The sequence below is a fragment of the Coturnix japonica genome, chromosome 13 (genome assembly GCF_054131305.1).
Source record: "Coturnix japonica strain WE chromosome 13, WE-NBRP24, whole genome shotgun sequence".
Classification (NCBI taxonomy): domain Eukaryota; kingdom Metazoa; phylum Chordata; class Aves; order Galliformes; family Phasianidae; genus Coturnix; species Coturnix japonica.
In genome coordinates, this window is record NC_140675.1 from 13939112 (window position 1) to 13960853 (window position 21742).

A 21742-nucleotide genomic window follows, 5' to 3' on the forward strand; every position below is an offset into this window, starting at 1 on the left:
TTGAAGAACAAAATGCACACGGTGCTGGTGGTGGCCCTTCTGTCAGCTTCTGAGGTACACACTAACCTGGATCCTGCAGCTACTGGCAACCCTGTTAACATATTCAAAGAGCGTGAATGTTGTGCCTCCTCCAAGACTCCTCAGCGAGCAGAACTCAAAGGTCACTTGTTCAGGCTGTGGCTGCCTCTGACCCTGGTTTGCAATATCTCTAGCTGGACTTTACTGACCATGGTTCTCACTGCCAGGGCCAACAGGAGATATAGCTGCCTGCTCTCAGCTGGCAGGGCTGGTTGCTGCAGACTCACACTTTGGTGAGGTCATTGGTATTCTTCCCCCCCACCCTGTGTTACAGAGCTGCCAGCAAACATCATTGGTAGAAAAAACAACCCGCCACCTTTATTCAACACATTTACAAGCAGCATCAAGTCTTGCATCTCTCCAGCTGTTCCTGACACTGCACAGCATGCTGTGCTGCTGGTGCACACTCAAGCATTCACATGGAGGCTGGAACTGGCAGCACTGACACAGCAGGACTACTGTGCTTTGAAAGACCCTTTTTCCTCTTGAGAGCACAGCCACCAACAGCCACTTTCCCTCCCCAGAGATGCTGAGTGGGCTGCAGCACTCTCCTGTTTCCCTGCAGTCACACAGTCAGCCCTGTGCAAAGTACAAAATTCCTACTGCTCAGCTCTGGACTGAAGCAGCCCTTTTGCTCTAGGAAGCCAGAATGGACTCAGAATCTCTTAGCAGAGGGGCAAATGTCTTGATTGAGGCATTCTTTGCAGCGAGGATTCACAGGCAGGCAGGTCTGCTGTCCAAAGCCCACCAAGAGCCAGTTTATCTCCCTCCAGAGATCCCTGCAGTGAGAGAGAGAGAGAGTGAGCTTTCCAATGCAGATGCTTAGAAGGGTTAAGCAGCCCATGTTATTACACTGATACCTTTTGCCTATTGTTCCTTTTGGTGTCCTAAGCCACCTGGAAGCTAAGAGCAGCCCTAGCTCCTCTTGACCCTCTGAAGTGTGGGGGATGTGGAAGGACAGTCACATAAAACACGTGGTCATTTCCTTGTGCTAAGGCAGGTGTCAGATGCAGAGATGTGACATTAGAATGTTTCGCTTGATACTAAAGATTAAGCATCACTGAAGGCCAGAATCCAACCATGGCCTGCTACTGCTGTGTCCATTAAGCTCAGCAAGGTCCCACACAGAAAGGCACCTGGCTTGCATCATAAGTTTGTCTAGGAAAGCAAGTGTGGTATCTAGGCCTCCAGGTACCTTCCTGAACTAGTGCTGACTGACATATCTGATAGCAAAGAAACCACTCAGTAGTTGAGATGCTGCTGAAACACCATGAGAGCAGAGAGACATCTGCAGACAAGTGCATCCATAAAAAGGAGACTGCAGCCACTGAAAACGCAATAGGACTTATGCAGATGTGGCTCCTCTGACTAGCACAGGGCAGAAGGAGGCTGGGGGCTCACACCTCACCTGGGCAGCCAGTCCTCCAGTGCTACCCGAGTTTCCTCTGGGTATTTGGTCTCTTTCTTCACCCACTTCAGCCTGTTTGTGATCCTGTGCACATGGGTGTCCACAGCTAGGAAGGGAGAACCCAGAGTTTAGGTGAGAGACAAACACGCCTGAATGGAGAGAGCACAGCCAGGGCTGCCTGTCACAGCAAACCAGGTGCAGTGCCTTGCAATGGGCTTCCTTTGCAGCCCTGCAGGAATAGGGCAGGTGCTTTCCCAGAATGGGAAGCTCACTCACAAAACAAACATGTTGGTTTCTTCCTAAGCTCAGAGCCAAAAGCAGACGGGGTGGATATCTCATACCATCAGCTAGCAACACACTGACACAATCTTACGCAGCCTTCCTACAAAGGTTTCCGCACTGTGATCTAACAGGCACAGGGCAGCCTGTCCCAGGTTCTCTTCCTCTGGGTATTTCAGCTGCTGTTACGCAAGTTGCAATCTCTGCCCCTCAGTTTACCCAGATGGAAAACACATTTCATAATACCTACTAACACAAGAGGGTTTGTGAGGTTTAAACAAATGTTTATAAAGTGCTTTGAGCTAAAAAGCTCAGAATGCAAAGTATATTATTGTTAGATCAGCAGCGATAAACCTGTCTCTGTGGCTAATTGGGCAAAACCCAGGAAATTGCTGTAAACAGGAAGACTAAGCCTTGCCTCCTAAATCAAAACTGAACACGCAATTATTTGGAAAACAGTTGGCTACTTTGGCTCCCATTGGACTTCCCTCCCCCATAGCAGGGAGAGAACAACAGACCCTGAACACTGTAGAGCTCTCGCACAAGAGCCACATTTTGCACAGCTGACAGTCACCAGTGGGGCTGCAGGGGTCAGCTGCTGCCCGCACTGACCTTGGGTTGGGGCAGTCATTCATCAGGTGGCACCACTACTGGCTTTCCCAGAGTCCTCCATTAAGCAGCCAATACACTCAGAATATTAATCCGTCCACAGGGTCCTGGGGTTGTTCTGATCTTCCAGCCCCATCTGCCGGCTGTGCAGGGCAGCCCTTTCTTTCTACAGTGTATCATGAACCACTGAACTGATTTCAAGCAACTGGTGCTGAAGACTAAGCTACACTTCTACCCTCTTAAGAGCTTGCAGAAGCAACCTAGCAAACTTCAGGCCAAAAATTATCTGCAAATCACAAAATTATCCCCAACTCTCTTTCACTTGAAACCAATGAGATTTCAAAGTTTTATTTTACTAGCAAATCTTTTTGGATGCCTACCCAATTAAACAACATTTGCTCTGCTTAGCAGCATCTGAGCAGAGGGAGTGACTGCACTTGGGGATTTTTGCTTCAGTTTTTGGACAAAATGGTAAATGGGTCCATGCTTAAATCCTAGCAATGCATCCACTTTGAATGGTTGAGGATTGCACCCTGCACCCACCCAAGCACAACATATACTCTGCATATGACTCAAGTGATGCTATTTGGCTCCTTAGGGCAGGTAGCTTGTAACGAGTCCTCTCTGCCCAGGGATGGATCATGCAGGATTCAGGAACAGAGAAAACACAGTTCAACCTACCTATCCCAGACACGCTGTTCCAGGCAATGTTCATGGCCAAATGGGCCATTTTAGGCCCAACTCCTGGCAGCTTCACCAGCTCCTCCACAGTGCTTGGTATGTCACCCCCATAATCCTGCTTCAGGATGGCTGTTGTCTGCTTTATGTACTTCACCTTGTTCTGGAAAACCAAAGGGACAAGCAGAAAAATCAAGTTGCCCTCCAATAAGAGGGGAAGAAACAAACTGAATAAAAACCCCATTACTCAGTGTGGGTTATGTGTGGGGCCACGTATTGGAGTTTGCAGAGAGGTGACAGAGATCTTAGATTTCTCCCTGAAAGCAAAATGCTGAACGCTGATTAGCTCTAACCTCCTCTGCACTCTGCAGGCACTGCAGCAAACAATCTTACTGTGAATACGAATCATTAAAACCAGCATAAAAATACAGCCTTTAACTTGGCTCCAGGAAAAATACCACCACAGGGCATGGAATAAAGGCTGAACACAGTGGGAAGTCTCAGACACGGGGCTGATTCACACCCACCTTCTGCCTTCAGTGTTTGCTTTCTGCACAGGTACTGGCCACGAGATGCAGCCTGCAAAGGCCAAGCAACCCACGTTGTGTCCCTCTCCTGGGCTTCTGAGCAGTCCCAGACATGAGACGATACATGGGAACAGGGGAAGGTGGAGGAGGTTAATGCACACAAACGCTGATCCTGCACTCACCCTCCAGAATCCAACAGGATAAATGATTTGCCCAAGTGTTGCATCATCCATCTGCAAAATGCTGTCAACCGTGAGGCCACGCTGCCTCAGGCGCAGCATGGCAGCTGATGTCACCTGGTCCTTGGTCTGGCTGGAGAGCATCAAAGACAGCAGAACTTGGTAGCGCATAACCTGGGGGAAAGGAGACACCTAAAGGCTCTGACAAGACTCTTTTGGAGCTGGATTCTCCCACCCAGCACAACACCACCGAGCCAGTCTGCATATTCCCTGTATGTCCCCATGTACAGCGCACAGAGAGCACAGCCCTGCACTGTGTCCTCGCCTTGCTTTGTTTTTAGTGCTGACTCAAATGCTCCCCTTCCCCACTGGTTCCATGCTGGGGGAGCACACTGCCACTCCAGCAGGCCCCTGCATTTCAACTGATATCCTCTTAAAGGAGGGCTGCAAGAAGGAAGAAAGCCAATTTGCACTTCTGCGTTGCTCTAAGAGCACAATGGCAGGTTGGAAAGTTCTTCTCAGCTCTCTCACCTTCTCCCTGAACTGTTTTTCCTCTGTGTTTACAGAGCCATCTTGGTGAGTATCCTCCTTGGACTCCTGCAGACTTTTAAAGAAAGGAAGGACATGCCTTCATGCCCTGCCAGCCAGCCCTGAATGTACAGCCTTAATGCTTTGCTGAGGTTTACACTCTAAGATCAAAGTAATCTCATTTTTGCCTCATCCTTTGCTATTAGCTCAAGCTAAACTCTCCAGTTTAAGGAGACACATCCATTTCTGCTAGTTGGAATGGGCTAAATAGGAGCAGAGAACCCAGAGTCATGTTACAAGGACTGACTAAGCCAGGCACAGGACAGCGAGCAGCTGGCTCTTCTCTGCCCACAGGATAAGCCAGCTCCCTCCCACACGTACCTGTGCCATTACCTCCTACACAACCGATCCCTGCCTTCAGACTGGATGCACTGTGTGTTTATTTTGCTGTTATGGAGATATCCAATCTTGCACTATGCAGCCCAGTGGTGCTCCCAGTTTGCCATTACCTGCGGTGGTGCGCTGGTGTCGTAGCATTTCTCCACCCCCATCTCATCCACAGGAGCATCTCGGTGTCTCCTCATCTCCCGGATGTTCTCCAGCTGCTGCCTCCAGTTCTCTGGCTCCCATTTGGGGTTAGGGGACTCAGGCTTGGCTTCAGCTTCATAAGCAATAGGGACCTTCCTTGTCCTCTTGCTGTACCTCAGGGCTGCACTGCGAACCCGGCTCCCTGCAGGAGGAGGATTTTCATGCCTGAAGCCAACACTTGCTGTCAGATTCCATCACCTGCCCCACACCCGATGTTCCCAGACACAGACATAACCACAACCAGCAGCACCTCTTGTGCGGGCACCAGCCAGAACTGAGACTACCATAAGAATACAATCACAGAATTATCAAGGTTGGAAAAGACCTAGAAGATCATCTAGTCCAAACATTCCCAATACTTCCCGGCTAAATCATATTCATCAACACAACATCCAGACGTTTCTTGAACACTCCCATGGTCGGTGACTCCACCACCTCCCTGGGCAGTGCATTCCAATGCCTGACTACCCTTTCCGAGAACTAATACTTCCTAATGTATCCTGAATCCCCCCTGGCTCAGCTTAAAACCATCCCCTCTAGTTCTATCATCGATTAGAGGGAATGGGATTAGAGGCAATGGTCCCCACAAACAAATAAAACCCCTTAATAACCCCATAAGGGCTGATGCTTTCAGGATGGCCCACACTCCGCCCCCTTCCCGGGTCTGGGTCAGTGTTTGGGTTTGGGTTTGGGTCTGGGTCTGGGTCCATACCTGCAGTCGCAGCCCCGACCCTCCGAGCCGCCCTCCCACCGCCCCCATGCGCAGCCGCGCACATGGCTGCCACCCCTCTACATCCGGGACTACCAATCCCAGAATTGATTTCTTTTTTTCTTTTCTTTTTTTTCCCAATTGATCCCTTGAAGGCGACGGAAATGAAGGGAGGGACTTCCGATAGAGGCGGAGCCGACACGGCACGGAGCGGGGCCGGGCCTGAGACGGGTGAGCGGCCCCGGTTGTGGGGCTGCGGCCTATGGCTGCTGTGGGGTCTATGGGGGAGGTTGGGGTGCGGGGCTTCTTGTGCTGTGTCCCCCGGGTGTCCTGAGGTGGGGGCGGAGTGCTGTGGTGACCCTTGGAGGACTGGGTGTCCCGCTGTCCTGTTGTGCTTAATGTTACAGTGCTTGTGAAGTCGTGTAATGTCGGTTGTGCGGGACCCATGCGATGCTTCTGGGTTGGGAGTGATGGAATCCCAGAAGGGTCGTGTTAGAAAAGCCCCCCAACCCCACACCAGGATCGGACCAGGGCCCTGTGCAGCCCGGCCTGGAGCACCTCACTATTCAAGTGAACGAGGGCTTTGGTTCATACCTGCCTCAAAGTGTGCATGTCTGTGCTTCAAACATCAATTTAATGGTGTTAAAGCTGAGATTGCTACGTGCAGGCTGTGGTGGCACTCAGAGCACACAGCAATGGTTACCCAGTGCTATCAGCCCTGGTTGTCCTCTGTGTCCTCTCTGTAAACAGCTTGAAACAACAGAGCAGTTTGTGAATGCTGCATTGTGAAGGCTGTTGGTGGTGTTTTCATACTTAAAGGGCCTCCCTGAACAGTCGCTGCTTTGTGTTTGCAGGGGGCTCAGTGCTGCTTTCTTGGCAGCTATGGCAAAGCCTCAAAGCAAGGATTCGGGGCTGAAGGAGAAGTTCAAGAATCTCTTGGGGCTGGGAACGTCCCGGGGAAGTTCCAAGTCATCAGAGGGCAAGCAAACGGAATTCATCATCACTGCAGAAATACTCAAGGTGCGAGAATTGGGTATAGTCTAGATTGGCTGGGAAGGCAGAGGGCTCTCAGTCAGTTGTTCTGCTTTCTTTCAATTTGCTCTAGTGAAATGGATATAAAATTCATGGAGTTAGAAGTTACAGTGTTTTGATTATTTAACATTCAGATCGTTTTGAGATGTTTTATAGGGTGATGTTATTCTCTGTTCTGACGGATCACAGGCTGTTTTCTCAAAGTGAGTTGCTTTGTGTTGATAGTTTGAGCTTGATGAAGTTTATGTGGTGGCAGTTAGTGCAAGCTGAAAACTATTCCTGTTTTATGAAAACTTATATTTTTTGTGGAAGAAAAGCTCAAATGATTCCAGTAATTGGTCTGACAAGTCTGTAAACAGATTAATTAGCAGACAGAGAGGGAGATGCATAGAAGGGGGAAAGAGATCAGGATCTCTTCTTGTCTGTGCTGAAACAGCCAAGCTTTTACCTGGTGGAAGCTGGAGAGAGACTTCTGTCTGTCCTTTCCCTGCTCCCTGTGTGCTGGATGAGAGCCACAGTCAGTTATTAACTTTTTTGAAGGAATTGAGTTGTTCTGTCCTGGAGCTGCTTGGCTTCAGGTCTGGGAAAGCTCCATCATGATGATTTTTGGAGAAATTCCTGAAAAGCTCCAGTGATGATGATTAATAGTGAGATCATTTGGGGCAAATATCTTAATTCCTTTTTCAACGGCCCGTGTAGCCCTTTGAGAAATGGCTGACTGTTTCTAGAAAGATAAACTGTTGGCTTATTTCTGCATTTTGTTCCAGGAACTGAGCATAGAATGTGGATTAAGTAATAGGATACGAGCAATCGGCCAAATCTGTGAAGTGGCAAAAACAAAAAAAATCGAAGAGGTGAGTTTCAAAGTGTTCAGTGAGTATTTGAAGCATAAGATGTAAACAACAACTCGTAGCCTGTCATAAGAGGTTCCTGTATTTCAGGAGGCCTTTTCATATCAGTATTCCTGGAAGCTACATGTTATGCTGTCCGAGCCTGTAGTTGGACATGGCTCACATGCCAAGGAAATTAGTCTTGTCCAATCTGCCAGCTGTGGTGGAGAGAGCATGTAGCTGATGGGCTTCCTGCATGAAATGGAAGTATAATGCTGTTAGGCCTGATTGGGATATTTAGTAGATGATGTTAGTCCTGCAGGGTGGGTGTTTGTTAACTTCCTGTCCTGTTAATAAGCAATTTCTGGTTGGTTTTAAACTCACCTTGTGTTTGGGTGAAGCACAAATGTCACATGAATGAAGAACTTCAGTGACTGGGGTGTGGGTTGTCATACTGGCCAGGAACTGGTGTCACACATGCTTCACCTGAGCATATGACAGGCCGGTGAGAGTGTCCCTCGGGAAAGAGAACTCTGGATGTGAAATCCTGAGGATCTTGTTTATTAGCATGCAATAATTAGTGGCTGACCTACTGGATGAAGTTCCCAGGAGAAGCTCACCTTTCTTTTTACTGCCTGTCACATTTGTTTTCAGCACGCAGTGGAAGCAATATGGAAGGTGGTAGCTGATATGCTGCAGCCAGAGCGTCCAGCTGAAGCCAGACACGCTGTTCTTCATCTCTTAAAGTCAATCATTCAAGGGCAGGTGAAAACAAACTGTAGAAAAAACACTGTTCTTAAACTGGATGCGTGTTGAGTATGAATGTGAAAAGATATTGGGTGGCCTTTTTCTACAACCTTCCACCTTTCTTATTTTGATGTTTTAATTTAAATTCAGGCACAAGGGAGCAAATTTTATATGGTCTTTGTCCAGACACATCAGTCCCAGTCTGCAGCATTTTTTGATATTTCAGCATGTTAAATGTGCAACAAGTTCTCTATGAGATACTTTCCTAGCCTGGCCAATTTAAGCATGCTATGAATTCTTCAGATGTCACAGTGTGCTGTTCAAACGTAAGACCGTATCAGACCAAAGTTCTTCTTGGTGCTATCTTGTAAAGGTAGTGGTAGATGCTTAGGAAAAGAGTAAGCATCAATTCTGTTTCGTTTCATTTTATACATGCTCTCCTGGCAGTGCTGTCTGTTGCAGTTTCTGAGGGTTGCTGTGTGTATTGGATGCTGTCTGTGTGATGCTGGACAAAATAGCCTTCAAGCCCTGAATGCTGATTAAAAAAAAAAAGTTAGAACAGACTGAGAAGTCCTGAGCAATTGTCAGTAGAGACAGAGTTATTTCTGTAGCCTGTAGAAAAAGTGAATAATTTCAAGCGTCAAGTTTATTGTTACAGCTTTTGATCGGGTCTGGGCCTTCTTTAGTGACACTGTTATTTCTCCACATTCTCCCCCTACCCTCACATTCCCCCTTCTGTTTTTTTTTCCTAAGGGTGAGAGATTAGGGATCCTTAGGGCACATTTTTTTAAGGTTATTAAGGACTATCCTTCCAATGAAGACTTGCACGAACGGCTTGAAGTGTTTAAGGCTCTAACAGAGAATGGCCGATACATCACTTACTTAGAAGAAGAGTTAGGTGAGTAATATCTTTATTCCTCTTAACATTTGCCTGTAATAAGCCAATGCAGAGGCATCCTGCAGTGAAAGAGAAAGGAGATAATGGACAGAAAGCTGATTGTAATAATTTGTTTTCTCCCTTTAGCCGACTTTGTGCTACAGTGGATGGATGTCGGTTTGTCTTCAGAGTTCCTTTTGGTTTTAGTGAATCTGGTGAAATTCAACAGCTGTTATCTGGAAGACTATGTAGCTGACATGGTCCAGTAAGTTGTTTTTTTTTACCCTTTGAATGTTTATTCTTGGCTTATCACAGCTGCAGATTAACATGCAGATGAGTGGAATCTTTTTAATCTGATCTGGATCTCTTTTGTTCTGGATCATATCTGACAACTCTGACAAATATTTGAATTTCTTACAAAATTCAGATCCATTTTAGTTTAAAATGTTGCATGTAATTTCCTGGTTTCGTGTGATGTCTGCTGTTTTATTAACAAAGGCGTAATGAGAGGTTATTCAAGTGCAGCTTTGAGCTAACGGTTTATAAAAGGTTTTACTGTCCTGTGTCCTTTGGAATGTTACAAAAAGTGCCAAAGTAGGGAGAGTGATAAGAGAAAATAGCGTGCCAATTTACTTTTTCTGTTTTAGCTCTTTGTAATTTGCTTAAAATCATATTAAGCAAACAATAATAATTAAACATTCTTTCCTAACAGCAAGATATGCATCTTGTGTATTCAGACTTCATCATCCGTGGACATAGAGGTCAGTAGTTTGAGTCTGTCTTAATACTTCATAGTACTTTGAAATTCTTTGAAACCATATCTGTTACAAACAAAATCAGATCATTAGACTCTTATCTCAGTTTATTCTCATCCTAGAAGAGAGCTCATACAATGTTTTGAAGTGTATGTAAGCCAAAATATCTCTTACACCAATACTAATTTTATTCCGAATGAAGCAGAGCTTGCATAAATTTGTTAAGCAGATTTTTAATGGTGCTTTTTGTGGGTTACTTTTTATCCTGCATTTAAAACAAAAAAAAGAAGAAAGGTTTATCTTAATCTTTTATAACTTCCACAAGATTTCCTGGGCCTGTCAGACTAGGATTTGACCTGCTTTATTCCTGTGTATAACCATGTTATCCTCTCTTTCTCTAAGATTTCTTTGCAAGTTTTAGATGCTGTTGTTTGCTATAACTGTCTGCCATCAGAGAACCTGCCAGTATTTATCATCACTTTGTGCCGTACCATCAATGTGAAGGAACTCTGTGAGCCATGCTGGAAGGTCAGAACTTTTAATGAGTTCACTGTTTCCTCCTTGCAGATGAAGAGCCCATATGCCCTTGAATGTAGGACATACTCGTAAAAGCAAACTGAAAATTAAATAAGTTGTTTCAAGCATTAGGGGCTCATCACATTGTTAGTGTATATTCTGTCATTTTCTGAGCACTAAGCTGTGCTTTCAGCTGATATAGCAGGCTCCCTTCTCTGCTGCGGCATGGAAATAGCGTGGAGCACATTTACTTTCCATGAGCAGTTACGGTTGTCCAGCTGAATGCACGTTTGTTTTGACAGTTGTGTGTTTTAACAGTTGAATATTTAAGTGTTCTCTTCGAATTTCTAGCTTATGCGCAACCTTTTGGGGACTCATTTGGGACACAGTGCAATATACAACATGTGCAGGATCATGGAAGACAGGTAAAGAGATATAACAAAACTCTAGTAATTCAGTAGAAGTCCCATTGAGGTAGACTGGGGAGCTGCTGACCTCAGTAGAACAGGTTGGGAGTTCTGATTTTTAAAAGTGAATACTTTTCTTAATTAAACTGCCAGAATGCTCATTTCCCAGCTTTTTTGAATTTAGTTTTCCTTCATTTAAAAATAGAATCATACTAGAAGGTTTTCTAGATTTTTGTGTTCATGAATTGCAATGCTCTGATGTGTAACAGCTGGAAATTACTGTCATGACAGTGCGTATTCCTATCGTGATAGTGCATATTCCTATTGAGTTCTGTGCCAAAAATAATCTTTGTATGGTCTAAGACTTTCCTTCCATCTGTTTGTAGAGCTTACATGGCAGATGCAGCCCTGCTGAGAGGAGCGGTGTTCTTTGTTGGGATGGCTCTCTGGGGTGCTCATCGCCTCAATTCACTCAAAAATTCCCCAACTTCAGTCCTGCCTTCATTCCTCAAGGTAGGATGGGGGATGTTGGAGAAACTTTTTAATCTGATGTGTGTCTGGACCTGTACAAATGTGGAGTAAAATTTTGATCCCCTTCACTGAAGGGATCTTTGCATGGCTGGAAGATATCAGTTGGGTGATGTATAAAGAAATAAAACAACAGAGACTTTAGGTTTAAAACAGGCTTCCTTCTAGAATATTTTTATAACTCTGTTGGGCAGCAATGCAAACTCTGGATTTCTTTTATGAAGAATCTACATTGTGGATGCTAGCTTAAAAAATAAAAATGAAACATAAACTTGCATTCTTCCTAATGTGTAGTACAGAAATCTGAGGGACATCATATCTTCAGAGCTCCCTTAAAATTTTCTCATTCAAGTGGATCAAGCAGGAGTTACTAGCTTTAAAACCTCACAAACTGCTCTTTTAGGATAGGGCTGAATTTGGCAGCTGATCTACAGCTACTTGCAAGAGGGTGTAACTGCACTTCATAAAAGAGTTCTTTGCTTTGGCCTTTGTGTGTATAGACTTGAATGCATTTATCACAGGCCTTCAGGCTAACTTTATAATGAGTAAGGCATGTTTCATTTGAATTCAAGAGGGTTTCTGTCTGCTGTTTTCCAGTTGTTAACTGACTGAAACACTTTGTATTCCAGGCCATGACTTGTCCCAATGCAGTTGTATCTTATGAGATAGTTCTGTCCATCACCCGTCTAATAAAGAAGTATGGGAAGGAACTGCAAGCTGTTACTTGGGATATCCTTTTGGACATCATGGATCGATTACTGCAACAGCTGCAGGTAAGTGTTCAGCCTGTCTTGATGCACTTTCAGTTAAAGGACTTTCCCTTTCTGCAAATTGATCTTGTTTGTGCACCCCAGTGACCTTTGAAGTCAAAGGAGGGTTTAGCCCAATTCTTCATGCTGTGCTTGTCAGCTGAGTTTTCTATTTGTTAACAGTTGATATTTGATGGTAAAGTGCAAGTCTTCCAGGAATGTTTTTATCTCTTTCAGAGTTTAGAGAGCCAAGAACTTAAGTCCATTGTACATGATCTTTTGACTACAGTAGAAGAACTCTGTGACCAGAATGAATTTCATGGTTCTGAGGAGAGATTTTTTGAGCTGGTGGAAAGATGCGCTGATCAGAGACCGGTAAGACTTCCCCTGGTAGCTTCTTTGTTTATGATCAGTTGAAACTGTTTCATTACTTGGCACTGTTGAAAACAGTGAGTCCTGAAATAGCAAGCCGTTAGAAAACCTCAGCAAGGACTTACATTTGCATGATCCTTGTTCTTAGAGGGAGGACAAAAATGAATGTATTGTTTGTGCTTATACACTAAAAAAAAATTCTTGATCTTTCCATGAAAGGAATCTTCTGTATTAAACTTGATAGCATACAGAGCTCAATCCATTCATCCTGCCAAAGATGGCTGGATTCACAACCTGCAGATGTTAATGGAGAGATTCTTCAGGTATGAAATCATGACTTTATGAATACAAGGTACTTTCAAATGTTTCTTGCCACCTTTCTGTGTTAAATAATTCTGTTTTCTGAAGTTCAAATGTTAGTGAATAACTGCTAAGAAGTACAGTAGTTCCAGAGCACAGTACGTGAAAGGATTTGTTTAGCAGATGAAAAACTTTCCACTGGGTTATGCTCCTCTTTTTTTCCCCTGTCCTTTATTACCATTGGTTGGTGCTATTTCACTTCACTTAGGCATTTACATGCTCTGCTGCACAGCACTCTGTAGTTCTGACAGCAAACAAGATGTTGCTGTTCAGCTTTGTGATTGTATGTGGTAGCCCAGTAATAAAGTAATATCTGTTTTTGAATTGGCACTCCTAGAAGTACTTTTATACTCTAAAATACCATTGTGTAGCAATAAAAACTTACATCTCATTTGTGAAACGTTACTCATCTTGAATTTGCTCTTTTTATTTTAGGAATGAAAGCCGTAGTGCTGTTCGTATTAAAGTTCTGGATGTCTTGTCCTTTGTACTGAGTATTAACAGACAGTTCTATGAGGTGTGCGTTTATCTGTTTCTGAGGATTAAATGTGTGATCTTCAGGGGGTGGGAAAGGCTTTGATGTGATGTGTTTGTAGGAGGAATTGCCTTTTAATTGTCCTTAGCCAAGTAAAGGTCTATGCAAGTTGCAGTGTGGGATGCTGTGAAATGTTATGAGGACATCCTTGCTTATGGGTTCACTTCCCTGTTTTATAGTCACTGATTCCATATATATTTTGTTTGGAAAATCAGAATTGGTCTGAAAGACACAGAGTTGATAGAAAAGCTTTGTGAAAAGATCAGGTTTGGGCAGGATCTGACATGAGCCGATTGACTTGTCTTGGTGCTTCCAGTTGCCATCCAAGATAGAGGCTGTCTGAAAGAGAAGTTGCTCAAGAGCTCTGGGGATGTCTTCAGCTCCCTGGAATGTACCCAGAATATGTCAGAGGACAGGAAGGGGCAGAGGTGCTTCTTGGACTCCTTGAAGATTTATGAAAACTTGTTGCTATTGTATATTTCCTGCCTGCCAAGAAACCAAGTCATAGAATTCCCTTAGCCCACGTTCATATAGACTGTTGATGTCATCTGTGGGATAGATGAAAAGCCAAACACTGAGTTCAGCAAAAAGCCATACATATTTTGAGGGGGGTGTATAGAAATACTGAGCCAGAGGAAAGATCAAGGCACATAACAGTTAGTTGAGGATCAAGCCTGATACCAGTATTCTTTTCATAGCTGCTTGTCTCTTTAACATGCTTATTGTAAAACAGACAGCAAAATGTCCAGGCTTATTCAAGTCTGTTCTCTTGCAGGAAGAGCTGATAAACCTGGTTGTGATCTCTCAGCTGGCTCACATTCCAGAGGATAAAGACCACCAAGTTCGAAAACTGGCCACTCAGCTACTTGTAGACCTTGCTGAAGGCTGCAACACACATCACTTTAACAGCTTGCTTGATATCATAGAAAAGGTGAGGTAGAGTTTGATCAGCTGTTGGTAGCATCACAACAGCTTTATACAGATCCTCCTGCTGTGGCTGAGGCTAACCTGTGAATGTCATCGCTTGCATAGGTCAGTGGGGACTGTAAAATGGCTGGGTTTTGTGGGGTGCAGACATGGAGCACATAGTGGAATTGAACCTTAAAAACCTTATCAAAACCCATCCAAGCTACGTGGCAGGGCTTGCAGATCTTCTGGCAAGGATAACTTGCTGTAGTCTTGTTTGACCTTCTAGGATAGAATTACAGGGAGGTTGTGTTGTAGATCTGAAGTGTTCTGCTTTTTATAAAAAGGTGGCTGCTCATTCTCTGTCATCTCCATCTGAACTGGAAGAGAGGGATTTGCTATCATATTCAGCTTCTTTGGAGGATGTGAAGACAGCAGTTCTTGGACTTCTGATAATTCTTCAGGTAAATCTGGAACAGCATTAAGCAGATCCTCTTCCTAGTGGCCTTCTACCAGACTCTAGCTATTTTAGATAACTATTCTGTTATTAAATGCTGTGCCTTTTGTTTTTTCACTTAATATTTAACTCATATGGTCAGTTCTTTTGCTTTGGGGTATTGTGTGACTGTTTGCTAGATGTTCTATTTTCTCTTCTTTCCATTGTACAGCAAATATATGAGCATTTTCATGAGTGGAGGGCAGACGTGTTCATAAATTGCAGTAGAACGGGAGTAGCTCATAGCCTTGAATTGTGTTTGGATAGCATGTCCTGAGATGTATTTTAAGCAGTTCTGAAGAGCGAGTTGTTCTGGACTCTACAGCAGTTATTGTTCTGGAGTCTGCAGCAGTTCTGATCAGAAATGTCCTTTTATCTTTCTTTCAGGAGCCAGAATTAGACATTGTTCTTAAATTCTCAGTTCAGATACACATTTCTGAATAACTAGCATCAGTCTGCCTTTAGGTTGTGTTTCTATTCCTCTGTAGACAAAACTCTACAGCTTACCTTCCAGCCATGCCATGCGGGTGTACGAGATGCTGATTCACCACATCCAGCGCCACTATATGTATGCGTACAGCCTTCCTGTTGCTAGCAGCATCAGATTGCAGGTATGAACAGTAACCTGTGCATGCTGTCTCTGGGAATATTGGGATGCAGGTGGAAAAATGTGTTATGTAGAGCTTGTCAGAAGCAAAATTAAGTGTTTCTTGGCTGGTGCATGCACAGAACTAGTCACAGCATCCAGAAAAAAAATCCCTTTGTCTATACCTGTAGGGGGGAGTTGGGCGAATATTCCAGAGTTTTCAGTTACTCCAGTGTCTTCTCTGTTGCAGGTATTTGATTTCCTCTTGATGCTTCGAGCTGACTCCCTCCACCGTCTTGGCCTTTCTAACAAGGATGGAGCAGTGAGATTCAGCCCCTACTGTCTGTGTGATTTTGTGTAGGTTTCTCATAACATTTAGCAAATGCTGTTTTCAGAACTATTCTACTTTCTTGCATGTGTTAAATGGTTTATCTCCAGTTTGTCCAAATCGTTCAAATCCTGATGAATCTGTTATGAGACAATTCTATAGTTACAGCTTAGAATGGTCCCAGCTAATAACTCTGTGTTCCCTCAAACCACTTATCCTTAGAGCCCTCAATCTCAGACATGAAATTTCTCTTCCCTTCACAAAAACTTAACAAAAACATTTGCAGTTTCCTGCCTGGAACCAGTTCTTATGTTGAGATTTGATTTAGTGATCTGTACAGATCTATCTATTCCAATTTTGTAGCTTGCTCTGATGTTTTTTGTGAAACATACCACAAAGAGTACATCTTTAAAATTCCTAATTTTTATTCTTAACTTTACCTTATGTTATTTTTCTACCTTCCTATGTTGTAGAGAAGCAGAGAAGAGACCTTCTGAGAAAAAGCCTACTGGTACGCTCTCTCCACCTTCAGGAAGTCCCAGTGTGCCTTCCCAGAACAGCATCATTCGGATAGGGCATTTGCCATACTCAATGGTCTTTGGTGTCCTTCTGCAGTGTTTGAAGCAAGTATGTCTGCTCTTAATGACAATTGTTATCTTTGTGTAAAATATGACAGAATAAAAGGTCTGGTTAGAGAACACTGTCCCTGAGTATGTAAATAATGCCTGAGAAGCAAGACTTAAATCCTCCTTCATGGGCATCTGTGTGTAATTGTGCAGCTTTGCAACCACCAGTGGGAGCACTAGTTCATCTCTCCAGTAATTCAGCAAGGCTTTCATTGCATGCTGCTTCAGGTTGAGCAAAGGCAAAAATATGGTTGTTAAACAAAGATGAAAGAATTCATCCTATTTCTAAAAGGGCATTCGTAACTGTAAATGTAAATTGCTTGTTAATGCTGGATTTGGACAGGGCTGCATTCTGAGAGTGTGTCTTGCGCTGGGGGCTGATTTGTACTAGCAATTAGAAGAGTTGAACTCTGGCTTTGTGTGCCTGAGCTCTGTCGAGTGGCTACAAGTCATCTTTCAGCATGCAGTGCCAGTGTTGCACTTAGAGAGAGACTGGAAGTAACAGGTTTCTTCCAACCTCTATGATTCTATGTGACAGGTAAATGTCATTTCTTTTTTGTGTAGCTACCATGCCAAGACATACATCTGCCTAGGAAATGGCATGTTGTCTGAATTTGATGAGTCTTACTTTCAAACAGAATGAAAAGCATCCAAAAACGTTCCACCCAAACTCTCTTCCTTTCCAGGAGACAGACTGGAAGGTGTTGAAGTTGGTCCTCAACAAGCTACCAGAGTCCCTCCGCTATAAAGTGCTGTTTTTAACCTCTCCTTGTAACATAGACCTCCTGGCATCTGCCCTGAGCTACATGGTAATGCCACTCACCCTATAGGTGTATAATTACCAGATCCTTTGTTTACTCATCCCTTTTTTTTGAGTTTGTTTTTTTTGTTTACTTGTTTGTTTTGCCTATTATGTCTAGTATTTACAAGATCATCATGTGTCTTGCCAGTCCTTGCTTACCTTCTCTTTTTTGGGGAGTTGTTTTAGATGTTTAGTGATTGGTGTTCTTCTCTATCTGTATATTGTATATGTACACACATGCAAAGGGAGCTATGGGCTATGCCCTTCAACTGCCTTATAGAGAGCATTCTTAAGGTATTCTAACGTAATGTGTGATGCATCAGCTCACAGACAAGAAGACAACTGACAGGCTCCATGGTACCCCAGAAGGCTTTTCCCGCACGGATTTGCACCTGGCTGTAGTTCCAGTACTGACAGCGTTGATATCTTATCATAATTATCTGGACAAAGCTAAACAGGTACAGGAAAAATCAGAGAATGGGGTGGGATCAGGGGCCTTGTAAGTTATTCTGAAATACTAACTGAAGTCAGGAGTTAGGATGTCACAGGTTTTCTCTTTATTATGACTCTTTTCCTTTTTCCCCCTTTTATTTTCCAGCGTGAGATAGTGTACTGCCTGGAACATGGCCTTATTTATCGCTGTGCAAACCAGTGCGTTGTGGCACTCTCTGTCTGCAGCGTTGAGATGCCCGACATCATCATAAAGGCACTTCCTGTCTTAATAGTCAAATTAACTCACATATCTGCTACAGCCAATATGGCGATCCCTCTCTTAGAATTCCTTTCAAGTAAGTTGTAATGTTCTTCTGTGCTTGATCTTGTAGTTGTAGATGTTTAGAGCTGAGTGTGACTGTTTTGATTGCATTAGTCAAATGCATCTCGCTGTGAGGGTTTATTGTTTTTTTGGCGATGCCTTTTCATCATCCTCAAAATGTAAGTGATTATCTCATTTGTTACTGTTTTTAAGACACTTGCACAAGCTTACAGTGCAGCTGTAGAGTGGTGGGAAATAGAAAGCTGTTCTCCCTCCCCTGTATATAACTTAAGATGTGTGAAATTACTGTGATGTTAACCGTGATGTTAACTTCTGTGTCAGCTGATGACTTAGAAGAAACAAAACAATTCAAATTAAGCTGGATTCTGGTATTGAATGGCTCATGTTCAGAACTCACCTGTGTTGGTTTTCTTCTTGAACTGTTCTAGCTCTAGCAAGGCTGCCTCACCTCTACAGGAACTTTGCTGCAGAGCAGTACGCCAGTGTGTTTGCCATCTCCCTGCCGTACACAAACCCTTCCAAGTAAGTTCATAGCAAATCTGCTTCATCCCCTTCCTTATCTGTAAAATGAAGATAAGACAGGCTTTCCCGCAGCACTCGGGTCAAGATTATTTGTGGAATATTGCTCATTTTGGTGTCTCCTGGCCTTTTCTGAAAGTGGACCATATTCACCTGGGACACAATGTCTGTTTTTCTTGAATAGAAATCTGCTTTTTCTTACAGTAGGTAAAGGAATGGTTGTATTTCTCAGGCAGACAGGTCCCTGTGTTCAGTTCTGACCTGATTTAGCAGAGGGTTGATAATTAGGGTAGTACGATTAGGTTGTGGTTGGACTTGATGGTCTTTAAGGTCTTTTCCATCCTGAGCAATTCTATGATTCTTTGATTCCGGAATGATGTCATACTGCAAAATTAAACTGTGGTTTTTGCTTTTCTAGGTTTAACCAGTACATTGTTTGCCTGGCCCACCATGTGATAGCTATGTGGTTCATTCGGTGTCGCCTTCCCTTCCGAAAGGACTTTGTTCCCTATATTACGAAGGTAATGGATACTACTGAACCAAACAGCACACAATAAAATTGTTGACTTATACTCTTTCAAGAAGTGTAATTGTTCTGTATGAAGCCAGAAAAAGATACTTTTTCTTGTCAGCATCTTTATCAAAACCACATGTGGGTTCTTATGCATTAGCCCATGGTTGCAGTCTTTCAGCTGCAAGCTGCTCATTCAAACTTATATCTTTTTGTCTCAATTGACAGGGTTTGCGCTCCAATGTGCTGCTCTCCTTTGATGACACACCTGAGAAGGACAGTTTCAGGGCTCGTAGTACAAGCCTCAATGAGAGGCCAAAAAGGTAAATGATGTTAGATTCCAGCAGGGTCCTATGTTCCTTGTATAGTGCTCACACCCTTCCCTGAGTTTATTCTGAAGCAGGCTGTCTAGTTATCCAAAGTCTGACTGCATTTAAGCAAGCCAAGTAAACCTCTTTAGGGAATTGGTAGAAGACAAAACTGAGGTTGGTAAGAAGTTGAGCTCAAACCAAGCTGGCAGCCTGATAGTACATATGAAAGCTTTGCTGTCTGTTCTGTAAGTTTTTACACTTACATGTGAGTTTTTCTATTGTTAGTTTTTGGAAAGCAGCAGTTCTTTGGGGTCCAGTGCTACCAGGGATTAGAAAGGCAATACAAGGAGTAATAAAGAACCATATTTATAGTGTTAACTTCTTTTAATAACTGATTGGCAATGACTACTATAAATAATTGCCAGGGAAATTATTGAGATTAGTATAAATTGAGATGACGGAACCTGTGTTTTTCCATAGGGATATCTCTTAAGTCATTGTATGTGGCTAAATGACTAAAGGCAGATGGCTGCCTTGTGCATGTGTGAGTGGCCTGTTATTTTATTTGAATTTTGAAACCAGTATGTCAGTTTGAAGTAAAACTTGATATCTTTCGAACTCAGAATGTACCTTGCCAGTAGTCTTTCAAAGTAACATTTGCAAAGATGAAAGAATATTGCTTGGAAGGCATTGTGGGTCCCTTCCAACTTGGGTTACTCCATGCTTTTATGATTCTAAGGCATTCAAGATTTCTCCAATGTCCTTTTACCTGTAGGACATACCTAAATTGGTTCACTTAACTTGCTTCAGTGTTAATGTGCAGCAAGCGTACAGTGGCATTTGAACCCTGGGGAAAGTGCCTCTACTTTAACTGCAAGGCTCAGTAGTGTCTTGCAATGAAGAAACACCACCCCTTCCCTAATGCTATAGCTGTAAACCCTGTTTTGTGTTTCATCTCTCCCATCTCCTCTTCTTTCATTCAGAAATTTGGAAGAGAAGCCTTTTGACAATCGTCTCAAATTAGAATTTCAACTAATCTTTTTTCCCCCCACCTGCCTTTTTTTTTTTTTTTTTTTTTCTTTTCCCCCTTAAAAAACCTGTTAAATTCAACTAGGTTGGAATACTGCTGTATCTAAAGGTTTTTGCTAGCACTGCTGGACCACTTCCCTAGAAATCTCTGCTAAGCAGTGTGAGCTCAGGCAGCAACTGAAGCACCAGAATGGCAGTGATGCCTCTGAGTCTGAGTTTGGATTCTGGTCAAATGAGAAATGAAATAGCTTTGAGTAGATATCTGTGTCCTTGCTTCAGAAAACTTGTGTGCTTGGTTTTTGCTCTGTAAGCCCAAAAAATAAGCATTTCCACGCTCTAGCTAAGGTGCTGTGTGTTGGCAGAGACAAGGATCCCAACGCTTCCCATGGCTGCTGAATGGCATGATGTTGGTGTAGGTGAAAAGGCTTCTGCTCTCTGTGGTTACATCTCCAGTTGTGGCCAAAATCTCTGTCAGAGATTGGTAGGAGAGGGAGGAGGAGATATAAATTGTAATCCATCCAAGTGGCTGCCCAGAATGCAATAATTCACTGGAAAGACAGCAAGTTAACCATGTTTAGGAGTGTTAATTTGGCTTCTGTATTTTATGTGCAGCGATGTGAACTGCTGGACCAACTGTTACATCCAGATTAGTACTCAGCAAGGCATGCATCTTGGCTGTGACTGATGGAAGTGTCTCTTAAATGTTAATTGCTATGATCTCACACATGTGCTTGGCACCAGAAAGGGTGAAGGCTTGTCTTCTTTCTGTTTCAACTGCAAGTCAAGCGGGTTACTGTGTGCCACCTGCAGTAAGGTAGCTTATGGGAGAGAAATGCACCATGCAGCCAGCAGCCAAGGGGATGTTTGCTCTTCTCCCTCCATCCACAGTATGTTTAAAGCATCAGTTTCATTCAGATGGGCTGAGTATCCCCCAGTGTCTCAAGTTCTGAGCTAGGGGACACCTCTCTCTGACCCTGGGACATTCTTGTGGTTCAGCTGAAGCTTAAACTCAGACCAGGCCTAACAACATAGAGATGGACAGACAGATAAACCTGTCTCTCTTAGAAGAACGTGCTGCTATGTGGTTTTGGCAAAGCATTTTAGTATTTGGGGATCTTTGTGGAAGCAGCCAGTGTTTGTGGTGTCCTGAAGCGGTGAGGTGGGGTAACAGGAGGTGGCTGAACTGCACAGAACTTCTTGGACTTGAGAAATTTATGCCATATGAGCATTCCATTGCTTTGGCCTTTGTTTAACAGTTCAGTATTCCAACTGTCATTTCAATCAGCTTTTTTTCTTTGTTTTAACTTGTACTAATTTCATTTGTTTCGTAGCACATTCAAAATCTTGTTTTCAAAATGTGGTTTGTCTTTTTAAAGCTTTCAGCTCTGCTTGTTTGTCCATTTTAATTTTTATTTTCCTTTTTTTTTGGCATTTGTTTTATTTTACATCACCCTCCGGGATCCCCCAATATTGACCCTGTGACCTGTGACCTTTCAACCTACATCCCTACAATGATTTCCTCCCTTCCTGTGACCTCTTTGGGGGCTTGGTGCTTCTCCACC

At 43.5% G+C, this 21742-nt stretch overlaps 2 protein-coding genes across 18 annotated transcripts in view; one reads left to right on the plus strand and one right to left on the minus strand.

The window, feature by feature from the left end:
* Positions 1–370: 370 nt before the first annotated feature.
* Positions 371–5671, minus strand: NTHL1 (nth like DNA glycosylase 1). Of its 6 annotated transcripts, XR_014933836.1 has the most exons (7): positions 5587–5671; positions 4796–5016; positions 3762–3932; positions 3580–3631; positions 3056–3215; positions 1487–1592; positions 371–857 (listed from the first exon to the last, which is right to left on the minus strand). XR_014933836.1 is itself a non-coding variant. In XM_032447655.2 (6 exons), exons 1-6 carry the CDS (start codon positions 5648–5650, stop codon positions 734–736), a joined length of 846 nt encoding a protein of 281 aa, XP_032303546.1. In that variant the 5' UTR covers positions 5651–5671; the 3' UTR covers positions 371–733. The 6 variants fall into 6 exon arrangements, 4 of the variants coding, with proteins under 4 accessions (XP_032303546.1, XP_085370157.1, XP_085370158.1 ...); XR_014933837.1 differs by lacking the exon at positions 1487–1592; XM_032447655.2 differs by lacking the exon at positions 3580–3631.
* An 85-nt stretch (positions 5672–5756) lies between these two features.
* TSC2 (TSC complex subunit 2) overlaps positions 5757–21742 on the plus strand; it is a 30381-nt gene continuing 14395 nt past the window's right edge. For 9 of the 12 annotated variants that reach the window (XM_015876594.3, XM_015876597.3, XM_015876596.3 and 6 more), the window contains exons 1-25: positions 5757–5814; positions 6438–6603; positions 7383–7469; positions 8100–8210; positions 8946–9090; positions 9217–9334; positions 9782–9830; positions 10227–10352; positions 10692–10765; positions 11134–11260; positions 11905–12048; positions 12262–12399; positions 12616–12719; positions 13192–13273; positions 14067–14222; positions 14545–14661; positions 15182–15304; positions 15530–15636; positions 16081–16234; positions 16920–17042; positions 17359–17493; positions 17634–17823; positions 18239–18332; positions 18748–18850; positions 19069–19163. In XM_015876594.3, the coding sequence (XP_015732080.2) occupies positions 6466–6603; positions 7383–7469; positions 8100–8210; positions 8946–9090; positions 9217–9334; positions 9782–9830; positions 10227–10352; positions 10692–10765; positions 11134–11260; positions 11905–12048; positions 12262–12399; positions 12616–12719; positions 13192–13273; positions 14067–14222; positions 14545–14661; positions 15182–15304; positions 15530–15636; positions 16081–16234; positions 16920–17042; positions 17359–17493; positions 17634–17823; positions 18239–18332; positions 18748–18850; positions 19069–19163 (2840 nt within the window). In that variant the 5' untranslated portion in view covers positions 5757–5814; positions 6438–6465. Of the gene's footprint in view, positions 5815–6437; positions 6604–7382; positions 7470–8099; positions 8211–8945; positions 9091–9216; positions 9335–9781; positions 9831–10226; positions 10353–10691; positions 10766–11133; positions 11261–11904; positions 12049–12261; positions 12400–12615; positions 12720–13191; positions 13274–14066; positions 14223–14544; positions 14662–15181; positions 15305–15529; positions 15637–16080; positions 16235–16919; positions 17043–17358; positions 17494–17633; positions 17824–18238; positions 18333–18747; positions 18851–19068; positions 19164–20134; positions 21367–21742 lie in introns of those variants that run through there. The other 3 variants (XM_085514027.1, XM_085514026.1, XM_085514023.1) reach the window with 3 other exon arrangements.